At 43.4% G+C, this 26,706-nt stretch overlaps 1 protein-coding gene across 1 annotated transcript in view; it reads left to right on the forward strand.

Annotated features, from left to right (window-relative positions):
* LOC137503774 (glutamyl-tRNA(Gln) amidotransferase subunit A, mitochondrial-like) overlaps window positions 1–23,943 on the forward strand; it is a 68,651-nt gene extending 44,708 nt beyond the window's left edge. Inside the window, exons 7-11 of the mRNA XM_068231244.1 lie at window positions 6,439–6,551; window positions 9,409–9,601; window positions 10,571–10,688; window positions 20,951–21,156; window positions 23,680–23,943. Of these exons, the coding sequence (XP_068087345.1) occupies window positions 6,439–6,551; window positions 9,409–9,601; window positions 10,571–10,688; window positions 20,951–21,156; window positions 23,680–23,891 (842 nt within the window). The 3' untranslated portion in view covers window positions 23,892–23,943. The remainder of the gene's footprint in view (window positions 1–6,438; window positions 6,552–9,408; window positions 9,602–10,570; window positions 10,689–20,950; window positions 21,157–23,679) is intronic.
* Window positions 23,944–26,706: the final 2,763 nt, after the last annotated feature.

The following is a 26,706-nucleotide window of genomic DNA, read 5'->3' on the forward strand; positions in this document are numbered from 1 at the left end:
TAGAATTGTGTGCACACAGACCCTGGATCCAGAATAGTAATACAACATAAACCTAGGAATATATATACAAAATACAGATTACAATCGAGGAGGAGACACACGGATAGTCGGCAAGCAGAGGTCATACACAGGAGATCAAACAGTACAGTAATCGCTAGGCAAAGAGTAGTCGGTATACAAGCACAAGGTCAAAACACGGGAGATCAATACAGCAGGGAATCAAGGAACAAGGTAATCAGGAACAGGGACCTCTGGACAGGATGGCTAGGATCAGGAACAAAGAGCTAGCAAGTTCTGAGTGTTCAGGTGTGGCCTAAATACCATGCTGAAAGGGCATGTGACAGTCCAGGCCTCCTTCCTGTCTGTGAAGAGATCTCCAGAGAGTCCACCCTCTGCTGGTGGGCAGAGGAAAGTTCAGGCTGTAACTTCATAGAGGCTGGTGACATCTGCTGGTGAAGCAGAGGTAGTACATACAGGAATCTACCAGCAGATGCAGATTGTAACATTACCCCCCCCCTCAAGGAGCAGCCTCCGGATGCTCCATTTGGACTTATGCCCACCTGGGTCCCAGAAAATACTGGCAAAGAGGCAGGCCATAAATCGGTCAGCACATGAGGCCACAACCCGGGTATTACCAGGCTGACTGGACAAAAGGACCCAGAGGCAATAGGACATGTTGCAAGTCCCTCTGAAGACCTTTGGGTGAAACAAAAAAATGAAGGACACCAAGAAGAGCCATAGATTGGACATCCACAGGAGCAGGGCATCTGAGGTCATCAAATAAAACAGAAAACTGGATGCCATCAGGAAGGGATGCATAATGGCCATAAACAGGAGGAGCAGGATACCACCAGGAGAGGCACCAGACAGGAACTCATCAGGAGAGGTACCAGACAGGATCTCATCAGGAGAGGTACCAGCAGGAGCAGCAGATGGGAGGGCATCGGCAGAAGCAGCAGACGGGAGGGCATCGGCAGCAACTGCGGACTTGGAGGCAACAGGAGCAGCAACTGCGGACTTGGAGGCAACAGGAGCGGGAACTGCAGACTTGGAGGCAACAGGAGCGGGAACTGCAGACTTGGAAGCAACAGGAGCAGGAACTGCAGACTTGGAAGCAACAGGAGCAGGAACTGCAGACTTGGAAGCAACAGGAGCAGGAACTGCAGACTTGGAGGCAACAGGAGCAGGAACTGCAGACTTGGAGGCAACAGGAGCAGGAACTGCAGACTTGGAGGCAACAGGAGCAGGAACTGCAGACTTGGAGGCAACAGGAGCAGGAACTGCGGACTTGGAGGCAACAGGAGCAGGAACTGCGGACTTGGAGGCAACAGGAGCAGGAACTGCGGACTTGGAGGCAACAGGAGCAGGAACTGCGGACTTGGAGGCAACAGGAGCAGGAACTGCGGACTTGGAGGCAACAGGAGCAGGAACTGCGGACTTGGAGGCAACAGGAGCAGGAACTGCGGACTTGGAGGCAACAGGAGCAGGAACTGCAGACTTGGAGGCAACAGGAGCAGGAACTGCAGACTTGGAGGCAACAGGAGCAGGAACTGCAGACTTGGAGGCAACAGGAGCAGGAACTGCAGACTTGGAGGCAACAGGAGCAGGAACTGCAGACTTGGAGGCAACAGGAGCAGGAACTGCAGACTTGGAGGCAACAGGAGCAGGAACTGCAGACTTGGAGGCAACAGGAGCAGGAACTGCAGACTTGGAGGCAACAGGAGCAGGAACTGCAGACTTGGAGGCAACAGGAGCAGGAACAGCAGACTGTGGGTTATCAGGAGCAGGAACAGCAGACTGTGGGTTATCAGGAGCAGGAACAGCAGACTGTGGGTTATCAGAAGCAGGAACAGCAGACTGTAAGTCATCAGGAGCAGAAACAGCAGACTGTAGGTCATCAGGAGCAGAAACAGCAGACTGTAGGTCATCAGGAGCAGCGGACTGGAGGCCATCGGGAACAGCGGACTGGAGGCCATCAGGATGGATAAACTGAAAGTCATTTTCCAATAGAGCAGGCAAAGCAGCAGACTGGACAACAGTTTGTAAATGCAGGGTATCTGGAAGAATCTGTGGGAATTGAGTACCAGAAAATGTCTTTGAGGACAAGCCATCAGCAGAAATGAGTGTGCGCTTAGCCTCAGCAGAAGACTGTGGGAGCCCTCTTTCAGCCGAGCATTGAGGAAGCTGGATCTCAGCAGGAGTCTGTGGAAACAGGGCATTAACAGGGGTCTGTGGTGCCTGAGTGTCAGACATCTGTGCGGGTTGAGCCTCAGCATAAGTCTGTGCTCTAGCAGAAGTTGAAGGGCAAAGGGCATCAGCAGAGACTCGAGAAAGCTGGACCTTTGGCTGAGCGACTGGCTGGACCACTGGCTGCATAGCTGACAAGACCCTTGGCAGAGCTATTAGCTGAACCTCAGATCGAGCAACTGGCAGACCAACTGATCGAGCACCCGGCTGGGCCTTTGGCTGAGCTGTGGAGTACGATTCTGCTGGAACGGCAGACTGAGACTTTGCCGGAGCAGCTGGCAGGAGACTTGCTGAGACGTCTGGAGGACCCACTGCCGGACCAACTGACAGAGGTTCTGCCAAGCTGTCTGACTGGGTCACTGCCAAACTGACCAACAGGGACACTGCCAAGCCGACCGACAAGGATACTGCCAAATCTTCTGAAAGGGAAAACATTGGGCCGACGGACACTGGTACTGCTGAGCTTACAGACACTGGTACTGCTGAGCTGACTGGCACAGGCAGGGCTGAGGAGACTGGCACAGGCAGGGCTGAGGAGACTGGCACAGGCAGGGCTGAGGAGACTGGCACAGGCAGGGCTGAGGAGACTGGCACAGGCAGGGCTGAGGAGACTGGCACAGGCAGGGCTGAGGAGACTGGCACAGGCAGGGCTGAGGAGACTGGCACAGGCAGGACTGAGGAGACTGGCACAGGCAGGACTGAGGAGACTGGCACAGGCAGGGCTGAGGAGACTGGCACAGGCAGGGCTGAGGAGACTGGCACAGGCAGGGCTGAGGAGACTGGCACGGCTGAGGAGACTGGCGCTGGCACGACAGGAGTAACTGGCACGACTGAGGTAAGTGGTACAGGCAGAGCTGAGGTAACTGGCATAACAGGGACAGCAGGCTGGAGTGAAGATGGATTATGTTTCGGTAACGATACAGTTTGTAGATCTGCGGAAACCGGCAACATAACTGTTGGAGTCTTTGCGGTGGTAACTGGAAGGATGGAGGCTGTAGGAAAATATTTCCGTTTGAACTTAGATTTTTGACTCAGTCTGGAAGCAGGGGTGAGTTTAACAAAGTCCTGATGTGCAGAAGAACAGGGTAGGTATGATGTAGGTAGCTGGAATGACCATGGAGTGGATCTAACCGCAGTTTGTAAAGGAGCAGTTCTTTTATGATTTTTGGATACAGGTAATTCCAAGTCCGTGGAACAGGTTACTGAGGACAGAGAGCATGTCTCTCCCTTGATGCCTGGGGCAGAATTAACAGGTGGTGTGCTCTGATAATCATAAGAATGAGACAAAATTCTTTGCCAAGCGATTACTAGACCAGAACCTGATTCATATTTACAAGTCTTGTGATCAACCATAGACTGGACAGCACGCATGCATGCAAATATATATGAATCCCCTTTTTCTAGATAGAACTCAAGAAATCGATCCCAGTCACTCTTAAGGTAACCATACATCTGATCAATCTGTTCAGGATGGAATACTGGATCAAAGCTGACAAACTTATTGCTGGAACTGACAGGGTTAACATTGGCTGCTGAATGCTGCACAAACTGACTACCAGAAAACTCAGAAGGATCTTTTTTATGCAAAATCTTTTTCCATTCATCAATCAAAGGAAGTACACGGTCAGACTTGCAAACATTCAGGTTCATCAGAGAAGTTGCAGATTTTATACATGCATCCAAAAATGTCTTTTCTTTTGTGGAATAGAATTCATTAAATGATTCCCAATCATACTTTAATTCATCATTTAGTGCATTAATTTCCCATCTACTGAATGGGGGATCCCAATCACTCTTAATGGGAGCTTGCAGATTACCCTGAGCATAATTGCAGGACTGAACTGTCTGTTTGGAAGTGACAGGAATATGATTAGTTTTAATTGGCTTGGTTTGGTTTATTACTGAAGAGGAGTTGTTATTGCAATAGACAGGCAGGGATCTAACTTGAGTCCAGGAGGTAGAAGGGTCTCTTACTGCAATTAGGGTTTGCAGAATCTGCAACAATGCTTGCATCTCAGATTCTGCAGAGTTGCCCTGCTGCATAAAAGATTTAACGTGCATAACAATTTGCATTAACTCTTCACGGGAATATGCTGACAATTCCTTATAACACTCATATTGGTCTTCCTCTGCTAGCAAGGAGTAGAAGTTATTGTGCTGAATAGTCCAATCAACTTCCATAGCTGAAACAAAAGAGATTCCAGTATTAATGGAAGTAGCAGGATTATGAGTGGGCTTAATTGATTGAATCTGTTTAATTACTGGCCAGGATTTGGCTTGATTCAAAGGGGCAGCAGGACAATTAATGGGGCCTGATAAATTACCCGGAACATGCATTGTGGAATAAGCAACTGAATTTTGTTGGGCTTCAGAACAACATTCATGCAAAACCGACAAAAAGTCTTTTAAATCATAAGGAAAGGTTCTTTCATTACTCACAGACTGAACCCATGAAATCAGCTGCTGCAGATCCTCAAATGAATCGTCTGCAAACGTATAATAGCAAAGTTTCCTTTTGTCTCTTGCTAGAATAGCATATTCAGACAGGTGCTTTAAATCCATGTCAATCATGGCTGGAGAAACAGGATCTCAGACCTTTTCCTAGTGACAAATTGTTTGGCTAGCTCTTCTGTTATAATTTGCATGGAGTTTGTGCGCTGCACCTGGAGCAAACAGAAACCAACGCACAAACCCGCAACCAGGCAGAGATGTCACTGTTTAGGAAAAGACTGCCAAACCAGGAGTAAATGAATAATAAGGATTTATTATTAAATGAAAATAAAGAAATACTGTGCATTCACCTCATGCACAGAAACAATCAGTATCAACTTGCAGGCAATGTATTCTACACACATACAACACACTGCATCAAAGAATACTGGCAGATATATACAATAAGCATACAAGGTATGAAAATCAGGGTTTATACAAGGACCTCTCTGCATAAGCGAGCTATGCAGAGTAGATCCAGTGTATAGAATTGTGTGCACACAGACCCTGGATCCAGAATAGTAATACAACATAAACCTAGGAATATATATACAAAATACAGATTACAATCGAGGAGGAGACACACGGATAGTCGGCAAGCAGAGGTCATACACAGGAGATCAAACAGTACAGTAATCGCTAGGCAAAGAGTAGTCGGTATACAAGCACAAGGTCAAAACACGGGAGATCAATACAGCAGGGAATCAAGGAACAAGGTAATCAGGAACAGGGACCTCTGGACAGGATGGCTAGGATCAGGAACAAAGAGCTAGCAAGTTCTGAGTGTTCAGGTGTGGCCTAAATACCATGCTGAAAGGCCATGTGACAGTCCAGGCCTCCTTCCTGTCTGTGAAGAGATCTCCAGAGAGTCCACCCTCTGCTGGTGGGCAGAGGAAAGTTCAGGCTGTAACTTCATAGAGGCTGGTGACATCTGCTGGTGAAGCAGAGGTAGTACATACAGGAATCTACCAGCAGATGCAGATTGTAACAAATGGTCCAAAATACCTTCAATGAGAATCCAGACTCGCATTGGAACCTACAGTAAGCGTTTATAGAGTCTGTAATTTCACAGGGCGCGTTGTAACCAAGGCAACAGACGCCAGGGGAGGAAGTCTGAAGGAGATGGAGGCTGCCTGCGGAAATCGGAAAGTGAGTTTTTAACTACACTATGCCTGCTCCCCCCTCCGTTCCGCCCAGTGCCCCCTCCTGCCGCTCCGTGTGATCTGGGGCACCATGGCAACAGGTTCGAGGGCGGTGCCCCGGATCAAAGGCCCTAGCACCGCTGCTGATAACAACCAATGATTTATACAGGAAAATTATGTTGATTAACAAGGTTGCCCAAACTTCCGCATCCCACTGTATATTCAGTGGTTATCAGTTTTCAAAGCACAATCTGAATATCAAAGATCCTTTTAGGCTACTTTAAAGCAGGAAAGCCTGGAGCAGGATGATCGCAATGCACCACCATCCCCTTTCACATTACCTTGTGGCAGAGTGTGCCAACAGGGTAATATGCATAGCGCACATTATTCTGATTACTGCAGTTTCATGAAAACACCCCATAGTATCAACTGTACTCATGTTTCATCTGCTGATGGACCACATCCTCGGAACTGTTAATATCTTAATAATGGAAATCTAATGATGGAACTGTATTTAAACTAACTTACCTTGAGCAATGGTGATCACTTTGTATTCCAGGTGTGCTTGCTGGACATGATCCATTAGATTCTACAACAATCCAGGATTCCTTTCAGCCATTCACACTTCCAGATGAAGTCTATGTAAAAGATCTTTGTGTTGGAATTCCAAAGGTAATAACACAGATATAACCACTCAAGCTATCAAAAGAAAAGGCATATGACCATCTTCTGTAACTATATAAATAGGCTATGCAGAGAATGATCTGAAATTTTGTTCACTTTACACTCACCGCTAAAGACTTGGGGGTAAGTATAGAGAGCACCTACACTTCTAATAATGGTGAAATGTTTATCCAGGGATTTTATTTGGCTGCTCTGTATGGTCAGAAGAAATATTTTCAATTTTTAAAGTTAATTCTCCCACATTTTTCAGGGGGTTTTCTGCCTTTCTCTGGGGGTTGCTAAATTTTTCAACCAAACCAGCAATGTAGTGTCTTTCCAATTGAGCATTGCCCTGCAACTCTTACCACCTCTACCCACTCCTATCTGAGTTTTCTATTTCCTACTCTCCCAGATCCCCATAGACTAACATAAGGTGGTGCTTGCTAGCATTGGTGAATGGAAAATGGGACCAGGCAAGCACATACAAAGCAAAATAATACAATTTCAAAATAACTTTATCTGTTTTTCTTCTCTAGTAGACACTAATCAGTGCACCTTTCCCGGGTCTTTAATTGGACAAAAATTATACCTTCTAAATAGACTCAATTAAAGGGAGCCTAACATTTCACTAAATAACTTCAGATAGAATCATTTAAAAAAATATGAATCATTGAACTTTGTTGGTAGCAGTGTGATATGGCAGCCATCTTAAAGGAATTGTCAGGCAAAAAAAAAAAAAAAAAAGTTTCACTTACCTGGGGCTTCTACCAGCCCCATGCAGCCATCCTGTGCCCTCGTAGTCACTCACTGCTGCTCCAGTCCCCCGCCGCCAGCTAGTGTGGTTTTTGCCGACCTCGGGGGTCGGCGGGACGCTTTGCATCCATTTTTACGCAGTCCCGCTGGTGCAGGAACTTTAACACATACATTTTGTTAGCGGTGCAACGCAAAAAAATTTTTAGCGTTGCACCTGCACCTCGGCAAAAACGAAATTAGCTGGCAGCGGGGGACTGGAGCAGCAGTGAGTGACTACGAGGGCACAGGATGGCTGCATGGGGCTGGTAGAAGCCCCAGGTAAGTGAAACTTTTTTTTTTTTTTTGCCTGACAATTCCTTTAAGTTTCATCCTGGACTGTAAGAGAAATTGTATCAAGAATTGATCTTCATCCCAATCAGTAGCTGATACCCCCTTTCCCATGAGAAATCTTTTCCTTTTTACAAACGGATCATCAGGGGGCTCTGTATAGATGATATTGTGGTAAAACCCCTCCCACAGTGTGATGTCAGGACCATGGTTCTGGTCCTTGGAAAAATTGATAGTAATTGGAAAAATCATCGTAGAAATCGCATAGTGGGTACGGACCTTTAGACTGCAGCCTGCGATTACTCCAAAACACCTCTCGCTAGGGCTCATATGCAATTCACTTTTTCTCCAAGGTGATCTTTTCGCAACTAGTAAATAAAATGCCTTTTACGCCACCAACAAGCAAACAAATTCTCAAAATAATTTTGACAGTACTTTTTCACCTACTTTTTGGTACTTTCCATTGCAAAGTGCTAAAAAGTTTATTTAACCCATTCGCGTTCCGTCATTTTCACTTGAGCAATGTTCACCTCCCATTCATTAGCCTAGAACTTTATCACTACTTATCACAATGAACTGATCTATATTTTGTTTTTTCCGCCACCAATTAGGCTTTCTTTGGGGGGTACATTTTGCTAAGAGCCACTTTACTGTAAATGCATTTTAACAGGAAGAATAAGAAAAAAACGGAAAAAAATCATTATCTCTCAGTTTTCAGCCATTATAGTTTTAAAATAATACATGTCTCCATAATTAAAACTCACGTATTGTATTTGCCCATATGTCCCGGTTATTACACCGTTAAAATTATGTCCCTATCACAATGTATGGCGACAATATTTTATTTGGAAATAAAGGTGCATTTTTTCCGTTTTGCATCTATCACTATTTACAAGTTTAAAATAAAAAAAAAATAGAAATATTTGATCTTTACATTGATATTTAAAAAGTTTAGACCCTTAGGTAAATATTTACATGTTTTGTTTTTTTATTGTAATGTTTTGTTTTTTTTTTCTTTATATTAAAGATTTTATTTGGGTAGTTTTGGGAGGGTGGGATGTAAACAATAGTTTTATAATGTAATTGTGTGTTGAGTTTTATTTTTTTTACTTTTAGTTGTAGTTTTATGTTTTGGCCACAAGATGGCGGCCATGAGTTTGTTTACATGACGTCACTCTAAGCGTAACATACGCTAGCCTTAGAGAGACGCATGGGGGACGCTACAGCCAGAAAAAGCGAAGCTTCCGAGAGAAGCTGTCGTTTTTTTCAGCTGGGGAGAGGAATCAGTGATCGGGCACCATAGCCCGATTCACTGATTGCCTGGCTAACGAACCGCGGGCCTGGAGCACCTGTGCACGCTCGCGATCGGCTGCGGGAGCGTGCATGGTTCCTGGACGTAGTTTCTACGTCCAGGAACTAAAATGGGTTAAATTAAAGATGAAAAATTATCTCTTGGGTGAAAAAGTGAATTGCATACAGGCCAATGGATTGATTTCCCTCAAGCAATACCCAAAGAAAATTTACCATCCATTCTTTTCCCCCAAGCACAGAGCTGACTGTTCTCACCTTACCGTGTGCCTCATGGGAAAGGGGTGGGCCTGGTCAGAGGTGTGAACTCACACTCTCTGACAGCCCTCTAGTTTGTTTACAGATCTGTGGTTATTTCGCTGACTTTCCACCAACAGAATTTATCTGGAGAAAGTGCATCAAATCTGAAAACTATGTGCATAATGCATAGTCCTGTATTCATGACTCATGTGGCTCTTTTTCTGATTGGCTTTTATAGGAATATCATGCCCCAGGATTATCTGCAGAGACACTTTCCATTTGGACAAAGACTGCTGATTTGCTAGAGAACGCTGGAGCCAGGGTGGTGGAGGTTTCCCTGCCTCACACTTGCTACTCGATTGTCTGCTATCATGTTCTGTGCACAGCTGAAGTAGCATCCAACATGGCTCGATTTGATGGACTAGAATATGGTAAAACGTTATTTGTAAAGTAGATGATTGCACTCGCCATGGCTTTAATTAAGTTATCTGCTTGCCATTGAATTGTTACTGTCTTACTTCCCCTTCCTGTGAATCATCATTTGACAAACAGTTTATTTTCAGTTTTCATCAAAGTAGAACTCTAGGCTCCAGTTTTAGAAAAGCTTGTGTAGGGATAAAGTTGTACATACATTATTTGTTTTTTTTTCATTATTTTGAAAGACCACAAATATTTTAATAGAATTATTAAAATGGCGAAGCCTCATAGCCCGGGCAGAAGGTTCTTGAAGTGATCTACTTAAAAAAAATTAGGTAAGCCTCAGAGTAGGTACAGAAGGCACTTTGGGGGTGTTCCTATGAAATCAGACAGGCCTCAGAATAGAGACAGATGACACTCTGATGGATTCCCAATTTAGCAAGCATATTCAAAGTTCATCAAATTTAAATATACATGCAGCTGGCAATGTTTTTTGTTGTTTTTTTTTGTTGGATACAAGACAGCAGACACTTAGACAGGTATTCCCAAAAACTACATAAATATTGTCTGTTCCATTATACAGTAGGTGGGTGCATCTGGCCATGTTTATTCAACCACTGATATGAGATGAATGAATGGTTACCCAAAAGATGTTCAGGCCTCAGCAGCAGAAGGCCCCCCAGAGAAGTCTTCCTGAAAAATTAGTTTTAGCTCCTTGGGTTCAGTTTTTGTTTTTATCTCCAGGAGGGGGAGCTTATGAGAAAATGGTGGGTTTGAGGGAAATGGAACATGGCAGGATTTGGCTAGGATGGCAGGGGCATTGTTGAACAGCTCAGCACTTTTCATTTATGTATTAAGTGGAGTATGGAGGCAGCAGTATTAGCGACCCATGAGAAAATATCATTGTCAATCTGTCACAGTATCATTTTGGGGAATGTAAAGGTTTTCCTGCAGTATTTTGACTATTTTTGCCTTTTTGATAGGACACCGTGCAGATGTGGAAGATTCAACAGAAGCTTTGTATTCTGCCACCAGACGGGAAGGGTTTAATGATGTTGTAAGAGGTAGAATATTGTCTGGAAACTTCTTCCTTTTGAAATCGTAAGTTAAAAATATTAACAAAGAATGTATAGCATCATGTTATATTGACTGGACAAAAGCCTGCTGTACAGACACCTGCCTTTGGTCCCATTATCATTCATCATACATGAGGTATTCTCAGTAGCCATTCTCTCCCTGTGTGCACGGACCACCTGACCACACCCACATGCTCCCTCTGAGAGATTCATTGTGGCCAGCATTGCAGCTTAGAAGAGTCCCATAATAAGAATCTGCTAACCTGCAGTGCTAGCCACAAAAATACATTTCTCAGTAGCATAGGGAGTAGCTGGAGGAGAGTCAGAGAAGTTCACTTGCTGGGGAACACCCACTCTTCTGTCAGGTCCATGCTTTCTAGAGAGATCTCTGGGGCATGACTGCCTTTTCTATCAGGCATTTCTCTGGAACAGCTGCATCAAAAATGAAATTTGTGTGAGCAATGGCATAGTTTCTTATTCACCTTTACTGAGGAACAAATCTGGTAGGGTGAACCCAAGCTTTCAGCTGACCTGCTTATTAAACTGAAAAATAAAAAAAAAATATTTCAACAAAAATAACTCTTACAGTCCGTTTATCCTTTTATAGGTAAGACCGTATTCAAATACCTGAAAAAAATCCCTGAAACTTATCATACATGTACTTCCTTTGCCTGTGGTTAATAAATGAAAGACGTTATTCTTTAATAATACTGCTGTGTATTGTTGTTAGTTCTGAGAAAAGGGAGGGAACACGGTAATCACTAGATGCAGTTCCTGTGGCAACAATCGAAACAACTCTCCAACATATTAAGTTACTGTTGTTACATAATATGTCATTAAATTGAAATCTGATTGTCCAGAAGGAGCAGTGCCTTTGAACATAATAATAATAAAAAAATGTCCTTATATCAGGTCACCGAACATTTAGACTACTCAGTTGTCTTTTAAGTAATAAAATAATACTTATTCTCCTTGTATAATTCACTATGCATACATATATTGTTTACATGGCTTATCCCAGCCATGGTTTCTTTTGTTGGGAAAGGGTTGTTGAGTTGAATAGGGCAGGAAAGATCTTTACCCCATTGGCAGCTTTATTTATTGCTGTCTGTGTCCGTGCTGGGAGAATGTCACTGGTATCAGTTGAAAAGGGCGCCTGAGCCATCTGTGTAAGATCTTGGCTATAAGGTGGTGAAAAGGGCGCCCCATTTTTTTTTTTACTTTTGAGGGGCTATAAAAGGGCACCGGATATAGCCGAGATCTTTTTTCGGCTATAAAAAGGTTGTAGAAGGGCGCCGGAAATAGCCTAGATGTTTTTTCCAGCTGTAAACGGGATATAGCAGTGATTATTTTACAGCTATATAATTTATTATTTTATTATTATTATTATTATTATTATTATTAATTGTATTCATAAAGTGCCAACATAGTACAATAAACATATACAATGATACAAGGATGACAGACATAACAAGGTTATACCACATAGAACAAAGTTATACAAGGCAAATTGTACAAAATACATGATCATGCGATATGGGCTGGTTAGGTAGGCCCAGTAATACAAATACAGGCTGTCATAGGACAGGAGCACATGATCCATATAAATGCGGCTATAAGAGATCAGTTATATCAGCAAGTAACTAAATTGGGTTATATTAGATAATTCGGTCATATCAGTTCAAAAAAGCATACAGTGGTTTGCAAAAGTATTTGGCCCCCTTGAAGTTATCCACGTTTTGTCATATTACTGCCACAAACATGAATCAATTTTATTGGAATTCCACATGAAAAACCAATACAAAGTGGTGTACATGTGAGAAGTGGAACGAAAATCATACATCATTCCAAACATTTTTTACAAGTAAATAACTTCAAAGTGGGGTGTGCGTAATTATTCAGCCCCCTGAGTCAATACTTTGTAGAATCACCTTTTGCTGCAATTACAGCTGCCAGTCTTTTAGGGTATGTCTCTACCAGCTTTGCACATCTAGAGACAGAAATCCTTGCCCATTCTTCTTTGCAAAACAGCTCCAGCTCAGTCAGATTAGATGGACAGCATTTGTGAACAGCAGTTTTCAGATCTTGCCACAGATTCTCGATTGGATTTAGATCTGGACTTTGACTGGGCCATTCTAACACATGGATATGTTTTGTTTTAAACCATTCCATTGTTGCCCTGGCTTTATGTTTAGGCTTGCTGTCCTGCTGAAAGGTAAACCTCCGCCCCAGTCTCAAGTCTTTTGCAGACTCCAAGAGGTTTTCTTCCAAGATTGCCCTGTATTTGGCTCCATCCATCTTCCCATCAACTCTGACCAGCTTCCCTGTCCCTGCTGAAGAGAAGCACCCCCAGAGCATGATTCTGCCACCACCATATTTGACAGTGGGGATGGTGTGTTCTGATTGATGTTCAGTGTTAGTTTTCCGCCACACATAGAATTTTGCATTTTGGCCAAAAAGTTCCATTTTGGTCTTATCTGACCAGAGCACCTTCTTCCACATGTTTGCTGTGTCCCCCACATGGCTTGTAGCAAACTGCAAACGGGACTTCTTATGCTTTTCTGTTAACAATGTCTTTCTTCTTGCCACTCTTACATAAAGTCCAACTTTGTGCAGTGCAAAACTAATAGTTGTCCTATGGACAGATTTCCCCACCTGAGCTGCAGATCTCTGCAGCTTGTCCAGAGTCACCATTGGCCTCTTGACTGCATTTCTGATCAGCGCTCTCGTTGTTCGGCCTGTGAGTTTAGGTGGACGGCCTTGTTTTGGTAGGTTTACAGTTGTGCCATACTCCTTCCATTTATGAATGATCGCTTGAACAGTGCTCCGTGGGATGTTCAAGGCTTTGGAAATCTTTTTGTAGCCTAAGCGTACTTTAAATTTCTCAATAACTTTATCCCTGACCTGTCTGGTGTGTTCTTTGGACTTCATGGTGTTGTTGCTCCCAATATTCTCTTAGACAACCTCTAAAGCCGTCACAGAGCAGCAGTATTTGTACTGACATTAGATTACACACAGGTTTATTTAGTCATTAGCACTCATCAGGCAATGTCTATGGGCAACTTACTGCACTCAGGCCAAAGGGGGCTGAATAATTACACACACACCACTTGTTTTTTTGTTTTGTTTTTTAAATGTTTGGAATCATGTATGATTTTTGGTTCCACTTCTCACATGTACACCACTTTGTATTGGTCTTTCACGTAGAATTCCAATAAAATTGATTCCTGTTTGTGGCAGTAATATGACAAAATGTGGAAAACTTCAAGGGGGCCGAATACTTTTGCAACCCACTGTATATGTTTGACATGAAATGCAGTGAAGATTTGGCACCACCATGAGCAATTAAGTTTAGGCACTACTGGGGGGGTGTAGGATTAGGCATCACTGGGGGGGGGGGTCTTGGGGTTAGGCACTACCAATGGGGGTCTTAAGGTTAGGCACCACAAAGGATAGTCTTAGGGTTAGGCATCACCAGGTGGTCTTAGGTTTAGGCACCATCGAAAGGGGGGGGGGTTTAAGGTGAAGCACCACCAAGGGGGTCTTAGGGTTAGGCACCACCAGGCAGGGTCTTAGGGTTAGACACCACAAGGGGAGTCTTAGGGTTCGGCAGCATCGGGTGGGGTCTTGGGGTTAGGCACCACTGGGAAGGGTTTTTTTTTGTAAATTCAAAAAACTTGCTGCCGCTCACCGGACTCCAATATATAAACCTTTATTGAGTATCAAGAATAAACAAATCACCGTCCCTATCCTAAAATCATTTAAAATAATGCGGAGCGCTCCCCATCACCATTCAGCACAGCACACCCACAGTCATCCCATTCACTCTGGTACCGGTACCACACCTCTATGGACCACAGAGTGCTGGTGCGGGTAGCCGCTGGCTGGATGGCACAAGATGACAAAAAGCCGTGGCAGGACTCGGGCTGCACAGATTGCACCCAGCTTCAGAGGATACAGATTGCGGGGCAGCTGGTTCTTACCACCACACCGACAGGTCGACTTCTCCAGTCATACACTTCCGCTGCATTCCCTCCTGGTGCAGAAATCCTCCAGTCTTCAGCTCGACCCTACCTACACCACACCGGGGAGCCTATTAGCTGTTGGCTCAGCCCGGGTCGCGGGTACTTGCAGGGAGCCACGAGACACAGAGACTTCCTTTCCTGTAGCACGGCCGGCCGGCTAGTTGGAGCGCTCAGAACGCATGTCATGAAGCCACGCCCATCGATGCGTTGCGCCCGCCCACTGCGAGCTTCGTCAGGATGTGTGACGCGGCGGCAGGGCGGTGATTTATGCGTCATTCCATACGCGTCTATGGGGCGTTCCTGGGAAAGGGGGTCTTGGGGTTAGGCACCACCTGGGGGGAGGGGTCTTAGGGTTAGACACCACCAGGGGAGTGTTCTATGTGAGAGTAGAGAGAAGTTAGGTCATAGAAATCACTTTTCTCAGCTATATCACTTATCTCGGCTATATCCAATGCAGTCCAGTGAAAAAAATCTCGGCTATATCCAGCAGGGTGCTGAAAAAAAATCTTGGCCTTATCCAGCACCTTTTTTATAGCTGGAAAAAATCTTGCCTCTTTTTCCAGGTGCCTTTTTCAAATGAATGCATTTCACTCTCCCCCAGTGTGATTATAATTAGAACCACAAAGAACAAGAAATTCCCCGAAAATTGCTTCACAGACAACAGTAACAAGCTGACAACAGTCCTAACGCTTCCCCTAAAGGATGAAAAAAAAACAGAGCAGCACCTTCACTCAGGTGTATAAGTAAATAGGGTGCAGCTGAGAGGACACCTTTACATATTGACATCTTTCATAGAGAATTGAGAATGCATGTGGGAGCTTACCTATCATGACAGACTTGCTAATGTAGACTAATCTACATTTTGTGAGTGAGATTTTTGATGGGAACAGAATCCTGACATTTATACTGCTGTTTTACCCACCTTTCCTACCAAAAAGCTCAGGTCTAAACAAGCATTGGACACAATGGTGTTGGTTAAAGAGACACTGAAGCGAAAAAAAAATTATGATATTATGATTTGTATGTGTAGTACAGCTAAGAAATAAAACCTTAAGATCAGATACATCAGTCTAATTGTTTCCAGTACAGGAAGAGTTAAGAAACTCCAGTTGTTATCTCAATGCAAAAAAAGCAATTACCGTATTTTTCGGACTATAAGACGCACTTTTTCTCCCCCAAAAGTGGGGAGAAAAAGTCCCTGCGTCTTATAGTCCGAAGGTAGCAAAAAAAGAAGTACAAATATTGCAAAAAAACAAAAAAGTTTCTCACTATTTCCGTCTGTGATGCTCTGGGTGTGTGGTTTGCTCCATGCCGCCAGTCTGCCTCATTGCCCGCTCTCCATGCAGCCAATGATCCGCCTCCATTCCCCTCTATGCAGCCGCCAATCTGCCTCATTGCCCGCTCTCCATGCAGCCAATCATCCGCATCCATTCTCCTCTATGCAGCCGCCAATCATCCGCCTTGATGCCCGCAATGATTCGCCTCTGGCCAGCTCTTCATGCTTCCATGCCATGTGTTTGCACGGAAGCTGCAGCGGCTGCGGCGGGGGCAGCGATTCAGGGCTAATTGCAGTGGCTGTTATCTTCTAAGTTGCTGCATGGCGGCGGGCAGAAGAGGCGTGATCCCAGGCTAATTGAAGGCAGCGGCTGTTATCCTGTATCCAGCACGGCGGCAGCAGCGTGGCATTAGATGGGAGATCGTAGCGGTAGTTATGACTACCGATGCCTCGGTACTTCCTTGTTTACGCCCCCTCATGACGTAGGACACGCATGAGCGTCCTACGTCATGAGGGGGCGTAAACAAGGAAGTACTGAGGCATCGGTAGTCATAACTACCGCTACGATCTCCCGTCTAATGCCACGCTGCCGCCGCCGTGCTGGATACAGGATAACAGCCGCTGCCTTCAATTAGCCCTGGGTCGCTATTCATCTGGCCCCCCCGCCGCCGTGCAGGAACTTAAAAGATTGCAGCCGCTGCCTTCAATTAGCCTTGGATCGCTCCTCATCTGGCCCCCCCGCCGCCGTGCAGGAACTTAGAAGATTACAGCCGCTGCAATTAGCCCTGAATCGCTGCTCTTCTGCACCCCAAAGCCCCCCACCGCCAGCCACAATACCTGGAAGAGGACAGCCGCTGCAGCTCCTGCTGAGATGCCTGACTTGTGACAACACTCCTCTGCCACTTCAATCATCACAGCTGACATTAAAGGACAGGACAACTCAGGGACAACTAGATAGGTGAGATCATCTATGTTGAAGTGTTTAGTTATTGTAACTGGTGGGGAGGCAGGGGTTAGTTTAATGTAGGGTGTAGTGTTACTGGTGGGGCAGCAGGGGTGGGTTAGTGTGGTGTAGTAACTTGTGGGGGAATCAGGGACTAGTGTAATGCAATGTAGTGTAGTGCAAGGTTATTGGTGGGGCATCAGGCTTTAGTGTAGGGTACTTAGTCTAGCTGGTGGGGCAGCAGGGGCTAGTGTAGCTGGGCACTGAAGCTTAGTTATTGTGTAGCTGGTGCAGACAGCTTGGGGGGGAAAAGGCCTACAAGACACCCCTGCACCATGGATGCACCCAGGTTTAATATATTTTTTTTCTTGGTTTTTGTCCTCTAAACCTGGGTGCGTCTTATAGTCCGAAAAATACGGTAAGCTCTACGACTTTCGAAGTCGTGGAGAGGGCTGTTATCTGACTTTTATTATCTCAAGTGCTATTGAACTAATTACTTTTCTGCTGCCAGAGGAGAGGTCATTAGTTCACAGACTGCTCTGAAAGAATCATTTTGAATGCTGAGTGTTGTGTAATCTGCACATATTATAGAATTGTTCAATGTTAGAAAAAACACTATATACCTGAAAATAAAAATATGAAAATATTTTCTTTGCTGCTAAACTTCTAGTACGGTAATCATTTATAGTACACAACCAATTCATTATATCATATTTTTTTTTTCGCTTCAGTGTCTCTTTAACAGTAAGTTTGCTGTTATTTTATAATTGATAGTGCACTGCAGGTCTATCCTTACCTATAAGGCTCTTTCTAAAGCTAAGTAGACCTCGGTACTTGCATCTTGCTACTTGATCTCTGCATTACCACTATTGAAACTATGAACAGATGACTAAGGATTTGGCAATAATTGTGATTAGAGATGGCCCGAACGGTTCACGCGAACATCGCTGGTTCGCGTTCGCACTGAACCACGAACTATATGCGAGTTTGACCCGCCCCCTGTACTACATTATTAGGCTCAACTTTGACCCTCTACATCAGTTAGCAGACACAGGGCAGCCAATCAGGCTACACTCCCTCCTGGAGACCCCCCCCCCCCCCTTATATAAGGCAGCTGTGTCGGCCATTATCATCTCACTCGGTGTGGCTGCAGTAATTAGAGAAGGGATAGGAACCTGCTGTAGACATAGGGAAAGCTTAGTTAGGCTCTTGCTAGGCTTGTTAGCTTGCTCCTTGCTGATACTTATTGCTAAAAAGCCCCCCACAACCGCTCTTTTGAGAGCTAATGTTGTTCTTGTGATCTGTTTTTTTTTTTGTGTGTGTGTGGCCCACTGACACTTGCATATACAGCCTGTCAATCAGTCACAGCTGGCCCTTGTTAATTCCTACTGTGCCACTGCCAGGCCCAGCACATTCAGTGCCTACCTTTTCACTGCGCGTGTGACAGCTGCACATTTGTAATACCAGTCACTGCATACCTGTTGACGGTACCTGTGTGTGTGACAGGTGCACATTTTTAATACCAGTCACTGCATACCTGTTCACGGTACCTGTGTGTGTGACAGCTGCACATTGTATTGATACCAGTCACTGCATACCTGTCAGTGCACCTGCGGGACAGCACGCAGTGTTATATTATATACCAGTCACTGCATAACTGTTCACTGCATATGTGTGTGTGTGTGTGTGTGTGTGTGTGTGTGTGTGTGTGTGTGTGTGTGTGTGACAACTGCACATTTGTAATGCCAGTCACTGCATACCTGTTCAGTGCACCTGCGTGACAGCACGCAGTGTTATATACCAGTCACTGCATAACTGTTCACTGCACCTGAGTGTGTGACAGCTGCACATTTGTAATACCAGTCACTGCATACCTGTTCACGGTACCTGTGTGTGTGACAGATGCACATTGTATTGATACCAGTCACTGCATACCTGTTCAATGCACCTACGTGGCCGCATGCAGTGTTATAATATATACCAGTCACTGCATACCTGTTTACGGGACCTGTGTGTGTGACTGCTGCACTTTTGTAATACTAGTCACTGCATACCTGTTCACGGTACCTGTGTGTGTGACAGCTGCACATTTTATTGATACCAGTCACTGCATACCTGTTCAGTGCACCTACGTGACAGCACGCAGTGTTATATTACTGTGAACTAGTACATGCCTCCAAAAGTTCCTTTACCAGGCCTCAAGAAGAGTTGTGCTTGCAAGCCTTACAACCCTTTCCTTTCCATTGCAGTTACCAAATGTTTGTCATAATGACAAGCTGGAGAATTCCCTGATCTGCAGTTGGTTGCTGGCAGTTAGCCAGCTTGTTTTCATCTCATGATGTAAACCTAATATACAATTCTAATGACAGAGTGTCAGTCCTCTGACTTATCATTTGCACAAAATATCTTGCCTGTTGTAGCACAGGATTCTAGGCAACTGAATCTAAGTTACCACACTGAAGTTTGCAGTGTGGAAAGAGGCTGTTACAATGCTTATATTGCAATACAAACCTGTTTTTATACTTTTTTCTGTTTTACAATTCTCACTTTTACATACGTATTTACAGTTACATAGTTTTTAGATTGAAAAAAGTGTCCAAGTTTACGTTGCACTTCTCTGTACCTTAATGTGGAGAAAGGGTATAAGGGTAAAATTTTCTACCTGATTTAAGCAAAGCACCATCTGATTCCTGGTAATTATAATTGTGGAATCCATTCAATGTAAGGAGATATGCAAGCACCAATTAAAGTGGTCTGAAAGTCAGCATTTCTACTTTGCTCTAAAAGATTCCTTACAGCTTTAAAGCTACTATCCCAGAACATTTTTTTTAGCAGAACATCACTGAAATGGTTAAACAAATCTATTCAGCTTCAAATCCGCAACTGGAGATAACAGTATCTTTGTTTACATTCAAATGTCGATACGTGTGTGTGTGTTTGTGTGTGTGTGTGTGTGTGTGTGTGTGTGTGTGTGTGTGTGTGTGTGTGTGTGTGTGTGTGTGTGTGTGTGTGTGTGTGTGTGTGTGTGTGTGTGACGAGTAAAAAAAACACTTTCTGAGAAGCTGTCTCTGCTTCAGGTACAGGGTTCAGAACAACTCATTCATAGATTTTAATGTATAATAATTATGCCAAATAATATAATAGGCCTTCATCAGCCTCACTTGTTTTTATTTCCCTTTTTATACTTCCTAAATTTGCTTTGGCTTTAGCTACTTTAACCAATTAAGCCTTTTGGACATAGCTGCTACGTCCAAAAGGCTGCTGCTGTGCGCCCCCCCCTCGGCAGATCGTGCGTGCTCCTGTGCCGCCACCCGTTAGCCCAGAGATCAATGAATGGGAACTCAGTTCCCATTCATTGATCTAAGTCCCCATTAGAAAGACTGACTGCTTCCATGAGAAGCCGCAATCTTTCTTAAGAAAAAAAAGTTTCACGTCCTTCCTTCGCACGCTTGCAGGATAGAAAAAAAGAAGGGGGCCATCTTGTGGCAAAATAGTAAAAGTACATCTACAAACAATTTTTTTTATTAAACAGAATTAAAAAAAACACATAAATAGTTACCTAAGGGTCTGAACTTTTTTTAATATGTATGTCAATAGGGTATATTACTATTATTTTTTAAATTAAAAGCTTGTAAATAGTGGTGAAAGCAAAACTGAAAAAAATGCACCTTTATTTCCAAATAAAATATTGGCGCTGTGCATGCTCCCCCGTCACGCTCCAATGGCCAGGAGCATTCCCGGCCACAGGAGTGAGACAAGAGAGCGCGCACAGGCCGACTGCACCGACTGGCCCCAACTGGATGACTTACTGGGACTAGTTGCGAAGGTTGCAGGCAGCGCAGGACGACAATGACGGAGCGATCAGGCCGGAGGCGCCTGGAGGAAGTCCCAGGTATGTGTACATTTTTATATCCCGTCTCAGGTAAACTTTAAATCAAATGCTCTGGATCATATCTCTTCTATATGGTCATGTGTATGGTTAGTTTAGCTGCAAACTGTGCTTAGTGTTGTCCTTTAACCTACCAGTATTTTTTTTGTTTTAGGAATTATGAGAAGTATTTTCTGAAGGCTCAAAAGGTACGACGACTAATAGCAGATGATTTTGTGAAGGTTTTTAGCTCAGGTGTGGATGTTTTGCTTACTCCAACAACGCTAGGGGATGCAGCTCCTTACCTAGAATTCATCCAGGAAGATAATAGAACTCGTAGCGCTCAGGAAGACGTCTTCACACAGTGTGCTAACATGGCTGGTAAGCATGGTTTGTGAGTACCACATGAATGGGGAATATTGTCTGAAAGCTCTGCAAAAAATATTGTAAACACTGTCTAAATAAATATATACACCTGAGACTGACAGGCTGAGTGAAAGCTTATGTTCCTTCACAGCTGCCATTTAGTTTCTAGGAAGCAGTAAAACAGGATCCTGGTTTATTACACAATTCTGCTGCTACAATTATTAGATAACAAATTTACTGTTTAGCCACTTAATGACAACTGGATGTTTATAAACCTCCAGTGTATTTGTGGAGAGTGAACCACCAGTTTGCTACTAAATGAGGCACATGTAGTATCATTTTAACCTTGACAAGTTGTACAATACATTTTGGTGGGTCTTACAGCTTGGACACACATCACATAAAAAAAATGTAGGGACAAACTCAATCCAACATAAAAAAGTCATTTTCAAAATTATGATCATATTTGGGAAAGTTTTAGAAAAACTACAAGAGACATACGTGGTAATAGTTTAACCTCTTGAGGACCGCAGTGTTAAACCCCCCTAAAGACCAGGCCACTTTTTGAAAAATAGGCCACTGCAGCTTTAAGGCCTCGCTGCAGGTCCGCACAACACAGCACACAAGTAAACCCCCCCTTTTTTTCCCGAGCAACAGAGCTCTCTGTTGGTGGGATCTGATCACTCCCCCAGTGTTTTTTTTTTTTTTTTGTTACAAATATTTTTATGTTTGTAATAAATTTTCCTTTTTATTTTTCTCCCAGTCTTGCCCTCCCTCCGGCCACCAGCCTATCACTGCGATCGGTGGTGATGGGCTTCAGCCTATCACCGCCGATCGCTTCTGTGTCCCCCTTCATCACACAGCTGTACCCAGTACAGTGCTGTCTTAGATCGCAGTGCTGTACAGGTATAATATTTCGCCATCTAACAGTCTCCGAGCGGCGAGCGCCCCCACTCCGCCTACCAAGCGGAGATGCACGCGCATGAGCGCGCGCAATCTCCTGCAAAATGAACCCCAAGGACTTTACGCCGATCAGTGTTAGACGGTCCTGGGGCTGCCACGCCCATCGGTGTGATGCGGTCGGCAAGCAGTTAAGCGTGATAAGTAGTAGAATAGAGTTTAGAAAGTTTTAGGGTTGAGGCCCATGTCTTGTGTATTCTTTTTAGTCACAAACTGAATCAAAGGCAATTACATTTTTGCATATTCTGTATCAAAATAAAAGACTTGTAAAAGGAAAACAAAGTAACAGAATATGAAAGAAACAACATATATTGTTACCTTAGGAACTTGGCTTTTTAAATATGTATTCCATGAGGGTATATTACTATTACTTTTTTCAAATAAGGTCTTATAATCATCAATAGTGTACAATGAAAAGGCGAAAAACAGAAAAAGACACCTTTATTTCCAAATACAATATTGTCACCATACATTGTCCTACGAACATAATGTAAAACTTGTTATAACCAGGATGAATAAGCAAATCAAATGTGTGAGTTTAACTTATGGATGTAAATGTAGAAAGTGTGTGTTTAGGTTTTCTTCCATACTTTTCCCTTAAAAATACATTGAAAATAAGGTAATTACTAAATAAAATTATCACACACTAAAAGCCTAATTTTGTCCTGGAAAAAAAAATATTTAGATCATTTAGGTGTGATTAGTAGTAATAAAGTTACAGGTAGTCCCTGGTTAACGAACGAGATAGGGACTGTAGGTTCATTCGTAACACTGTGCCATCACTGTCCCCTGTGCCCCCCCCCCCCCTGTGCCTCCAGTGTCCCCCTCTTTGTCACATCTGCCCTCTGTACCTGCCTATACAAGTTTAAAAGCCATTTTTTCTGAGAATTTTTTAAAATCGATTTTCTCAAAAACTACAACTCCAATTTGAAAAAAAAAATGGAAACACAAAATCCATGCCGTTCGTATCGGCGGGTCGTTCGTAAGTCGAGGACTACCTGTATTCACGAATGAATGGGAGCACTGCTGATATGTGAAAATTTGTTTGGTCCTGAAGTGGCTCTGTGCTACTGTGCATGCGGGCTCACGCGGCCATTGCGCACACTTAAACCAGGAGGAGGAGCTGTGCAGTCCCGATAGGAAGGGGGGCTACGCTTAACAATGGGGGGGGGGGTGCGCTCAGCAACGGGTGGCTTGTTACAACCGAGGGAAGTCTCATTAGGATCTTGAGGCTTCCCTCTCTAAATAGTAAGTAGCAGATTTTGAACCCGAGCCTCAGGTTCGCTGTAAAAGCAGTAGTGTCTGTATTTTTTCCTGCAGCGGTAAAACACACATTGCCCTGCGACTGTGCATTGGGAAGCATTATGTGCATTTTCACTTGCATTTTTGTGGTGCGCAAAAACGGAAGCGATTTTTGCAAGTGTGACTCCTGCCTAATAGAAAGTTGTATTTTGTACCATTGATTCTCCTAGGAAATGTTCAGAACAAACGATGCATACAAACCCTTTTTTATTATTATTATTATTATTATTATTATTATTATTATTATTATTCTTCTTAAAATCTGTTTTCCTCAAGGTATTCCTGCCATCACCGTTCCAGCCAGTCTTTCCAGTAGAGGGCTACCTCTTGCACTTCAGTTCATCGGCCAAGCCTTCAAAGAGCAGCAGCTCCTCAGTGTTGCCAAATGGTTTGAGAAACAGATGCATTTTTTTCCATTACAGTTTTATAGAAATCAAGCTAACGGAGACGTTCTTCCAACAAACAGTAAATCTGCCACTTCCTTGTAGGATGTTTATGAAGGCCTACAATGAACAGAATGTGATTATTGTATTAAGTAAGATATCCTTATGTTTTCAAGTAAAATAAATAAATATTTTATTTTGTAAAAATGGAACTGGTGAGCATTATTTTTCAGACGTTTGCACGCCTAACCGTTGCATTTTCAGTTAATTTTTACCATGTGCCGCATCGTTCACTGCAGCTTTGATGCACTTCATATACATATGATTAGTTTTAATAAGACTTTAAAGTGTAACTGTCGGGCATAAAATCAAAAATCAATTCTTAATTTTTATAGTTTTTATCTGGTAAACAAGTAATAAGGATGCTAACCAGGCAATCCAAAAGTTAAAATCACTATTACTTTTCTTGTTGATAAATGATCATTCCCCAGTTTACCTGACTCTTTAGTACACACAAAGTTCGGTACACAAAAAGGAAGTTGCAGGGCATGCTGGGTTGTCCTTTTTTTACTTCTCTATTTCCCCTCAAACTTAACTAATGCAGTCTGATCGGCTGAAGCCTCTTTCCCTCCTGTTTTCCCCTCCCACACTGGCCAATATTTCTCATGCTAAGACAATGACCTTTCTATAGTAAAGGGCAGGCAGAGGAGAGTAGGGCAGGAAATGGCATCAGGATTGGCTTCAAAATAGCCACACTTAAAATGGGAAATGCTAAGAAGGATTTTCTCTTTTTTTTTACTGTAGAAAAATCACTAAAACCAAAACGTTGTCAGTGCAATACATATGTTATGCAAGTAGAGCAAGTATTTATCTACATATACAGTATATGTGTTGTTTTTTTCTGAGATAGTATGGCTGACAGCGCTTCTTTAAAGTGTTGGTGTACCTATACTTAATGGGCCATATGCAATTCACTTTTTCACCTGAGTTATCTTCTAGGAGGTAATTTTCATCTTCTCTTACTACATTTTCAGCTTCTTAAAATTGAAATACTACCCAAATGTTGGAAAAAAGTACCCTCAAATTTATTTTGAGTTTTTTCTTGCTTGTTGGCGGCTTAAAACGAATTTTATGGCAAGTTGCGAAAATATCATGGAGGCGAAAACTCAGGAGAAAACATGAATTGCATATGGGCCAATGTGCTTAAAAAAAGGATCGTACTTGAATCCTATATAATAATTTTGAAGTGTCTCTGCACTTCGTGTGTGTGTGTGTCCCAGTGCTTTGCGCTACTGCGCATGTGCAGCACGGACACCCTTTGCACAGGGAGCAGGATGGGAGGGCGTTTGCGCGTGCAGCTTAGGTCCACTAGTAAATAATAATGTTTCTGCTGTAAAATAGAAGCTTATCACTGCCCCTCTTTACATTTCAAGAATGATTCCTGAGCAGCCCATACTTAGTGTTTGCAGATGGCAGCACTTGAATAGAGGTGTTATTATAATTGTATAGTGCCACAACTGTGGAAGCGGTGCAGACAATATAAAAACACATTATTCAAGCAGATATCAGCGCAGACTAGCTTGCTTGACTATCACAATGTAAAAGGTTATTCTTTACATGCTGGGGTGCACACAGTGTTAGACCAAACACTCCAATGGAGATAGGAGTATGCTAAAGCTGATATGACCCTGATGCCCAAGGGTCGCCAAGAAACCAATATCAGCAGCACCACTCTTGAAGAAATAGCTCTTTATTCAGACACATAATTAAAATCACATGCCAAAAAAAATGGGCTTAGACGCAGCTACAGCCTGCTGTTTCGAATGCTTTTTTGTCAAGCTGCAAGCTCATAATGATGAGCTTGCAGGTTGACAAAAAAGCATTCGAAACAGTGGGCAGCTTCAGCTTTGTCACGGATTCCTGGACATTGGTCTCCAGAATCTGCTGATACTGAGTGGAATCCCTCAACTTTGACAAGATTCCCAGTCCCTGCACTGGCCACTCAGCCCCACAGCATGATGGAACCACCACCATATTTTACTGTAGGTAGCGGGTGTTTTTCTTGGAATGCTGTGTAGTTTTTCCTCCATGCATAACACCCCTTGTTATGCCCAAATAACTCCACTTTAGTTTAATCGGTCCACAGCACCTTATTCCAAATTGAAGCTGGCTTGTCCAAATGTGCTTTAGCATACCTCAAGCGGCTCTGTTCGTCCTGTGGGCTGAGAAAAGCCTTCCTCTGCATCACTCTCGCATACAGCATCGTCTTGTGTAAAGTGCGCCGAATGGTTGAACGATGCACAGTGACTCCATCTGCAGCAAGATTATGTTGTAGGTCTTTGGTGCTAGTCTGTGGGTTGACTCTGACTGTTCTCACCATTCGTTGCTTCTGTCTATCCAAGATTTTTCTTGGTCTGCCACTTCAAGCCTTAACTTAAATTGAGCCTTTGGTCTTCTATTTCCTCAATATGTTCCTAATTGTGGAAACAGACAGCTGAAATCTCTGAGACAGCTTTCTGTATTCTTCCCCTAAACCATGATGATGAACAATCTTTGTCTTCAGGTAATTTGAGAGTTGTTTTGAGACCTCCATGTTGCTACTCTTCAGAAAAAATTAAGAGGAGGGACATTTATAATTGACCCCCTTAAATACTCTTTGTCATTGGATTCACCTGTGTATGTAGGTCAGGGGTCACTGACCAAGCCAATTTGAGTCCCAATAATTACTTCTAAAGGTTTTGGAATCAATAAAATCACAACAGTGCCCAAATTTATGCACCTCCCTAGTTTTGTTTAAACAATTATTGCACACTTTCTGTAAATGCAATAAACTTCATTTCATGTCTCAAATATCACTGTGTGTGTCTCCTACATGATATATTTAACTGACATTTTTTATCATAACAACCAACGATTTATA

This window comes from Hyperolius riggenbachi, chromosome 4, assembly GCF_040937935.1.
Source record: "Hyperolius riggenbachi isolate aHypRig1 chromosome 4, aHypRig1.pri, whole genome shotgun sequence".
NCBI lineage: Eukaryota > Metazoa > Chordata > Amphibia > Anura > Hyperoliidae > Hyperolius > Hyperolius riggenbachi.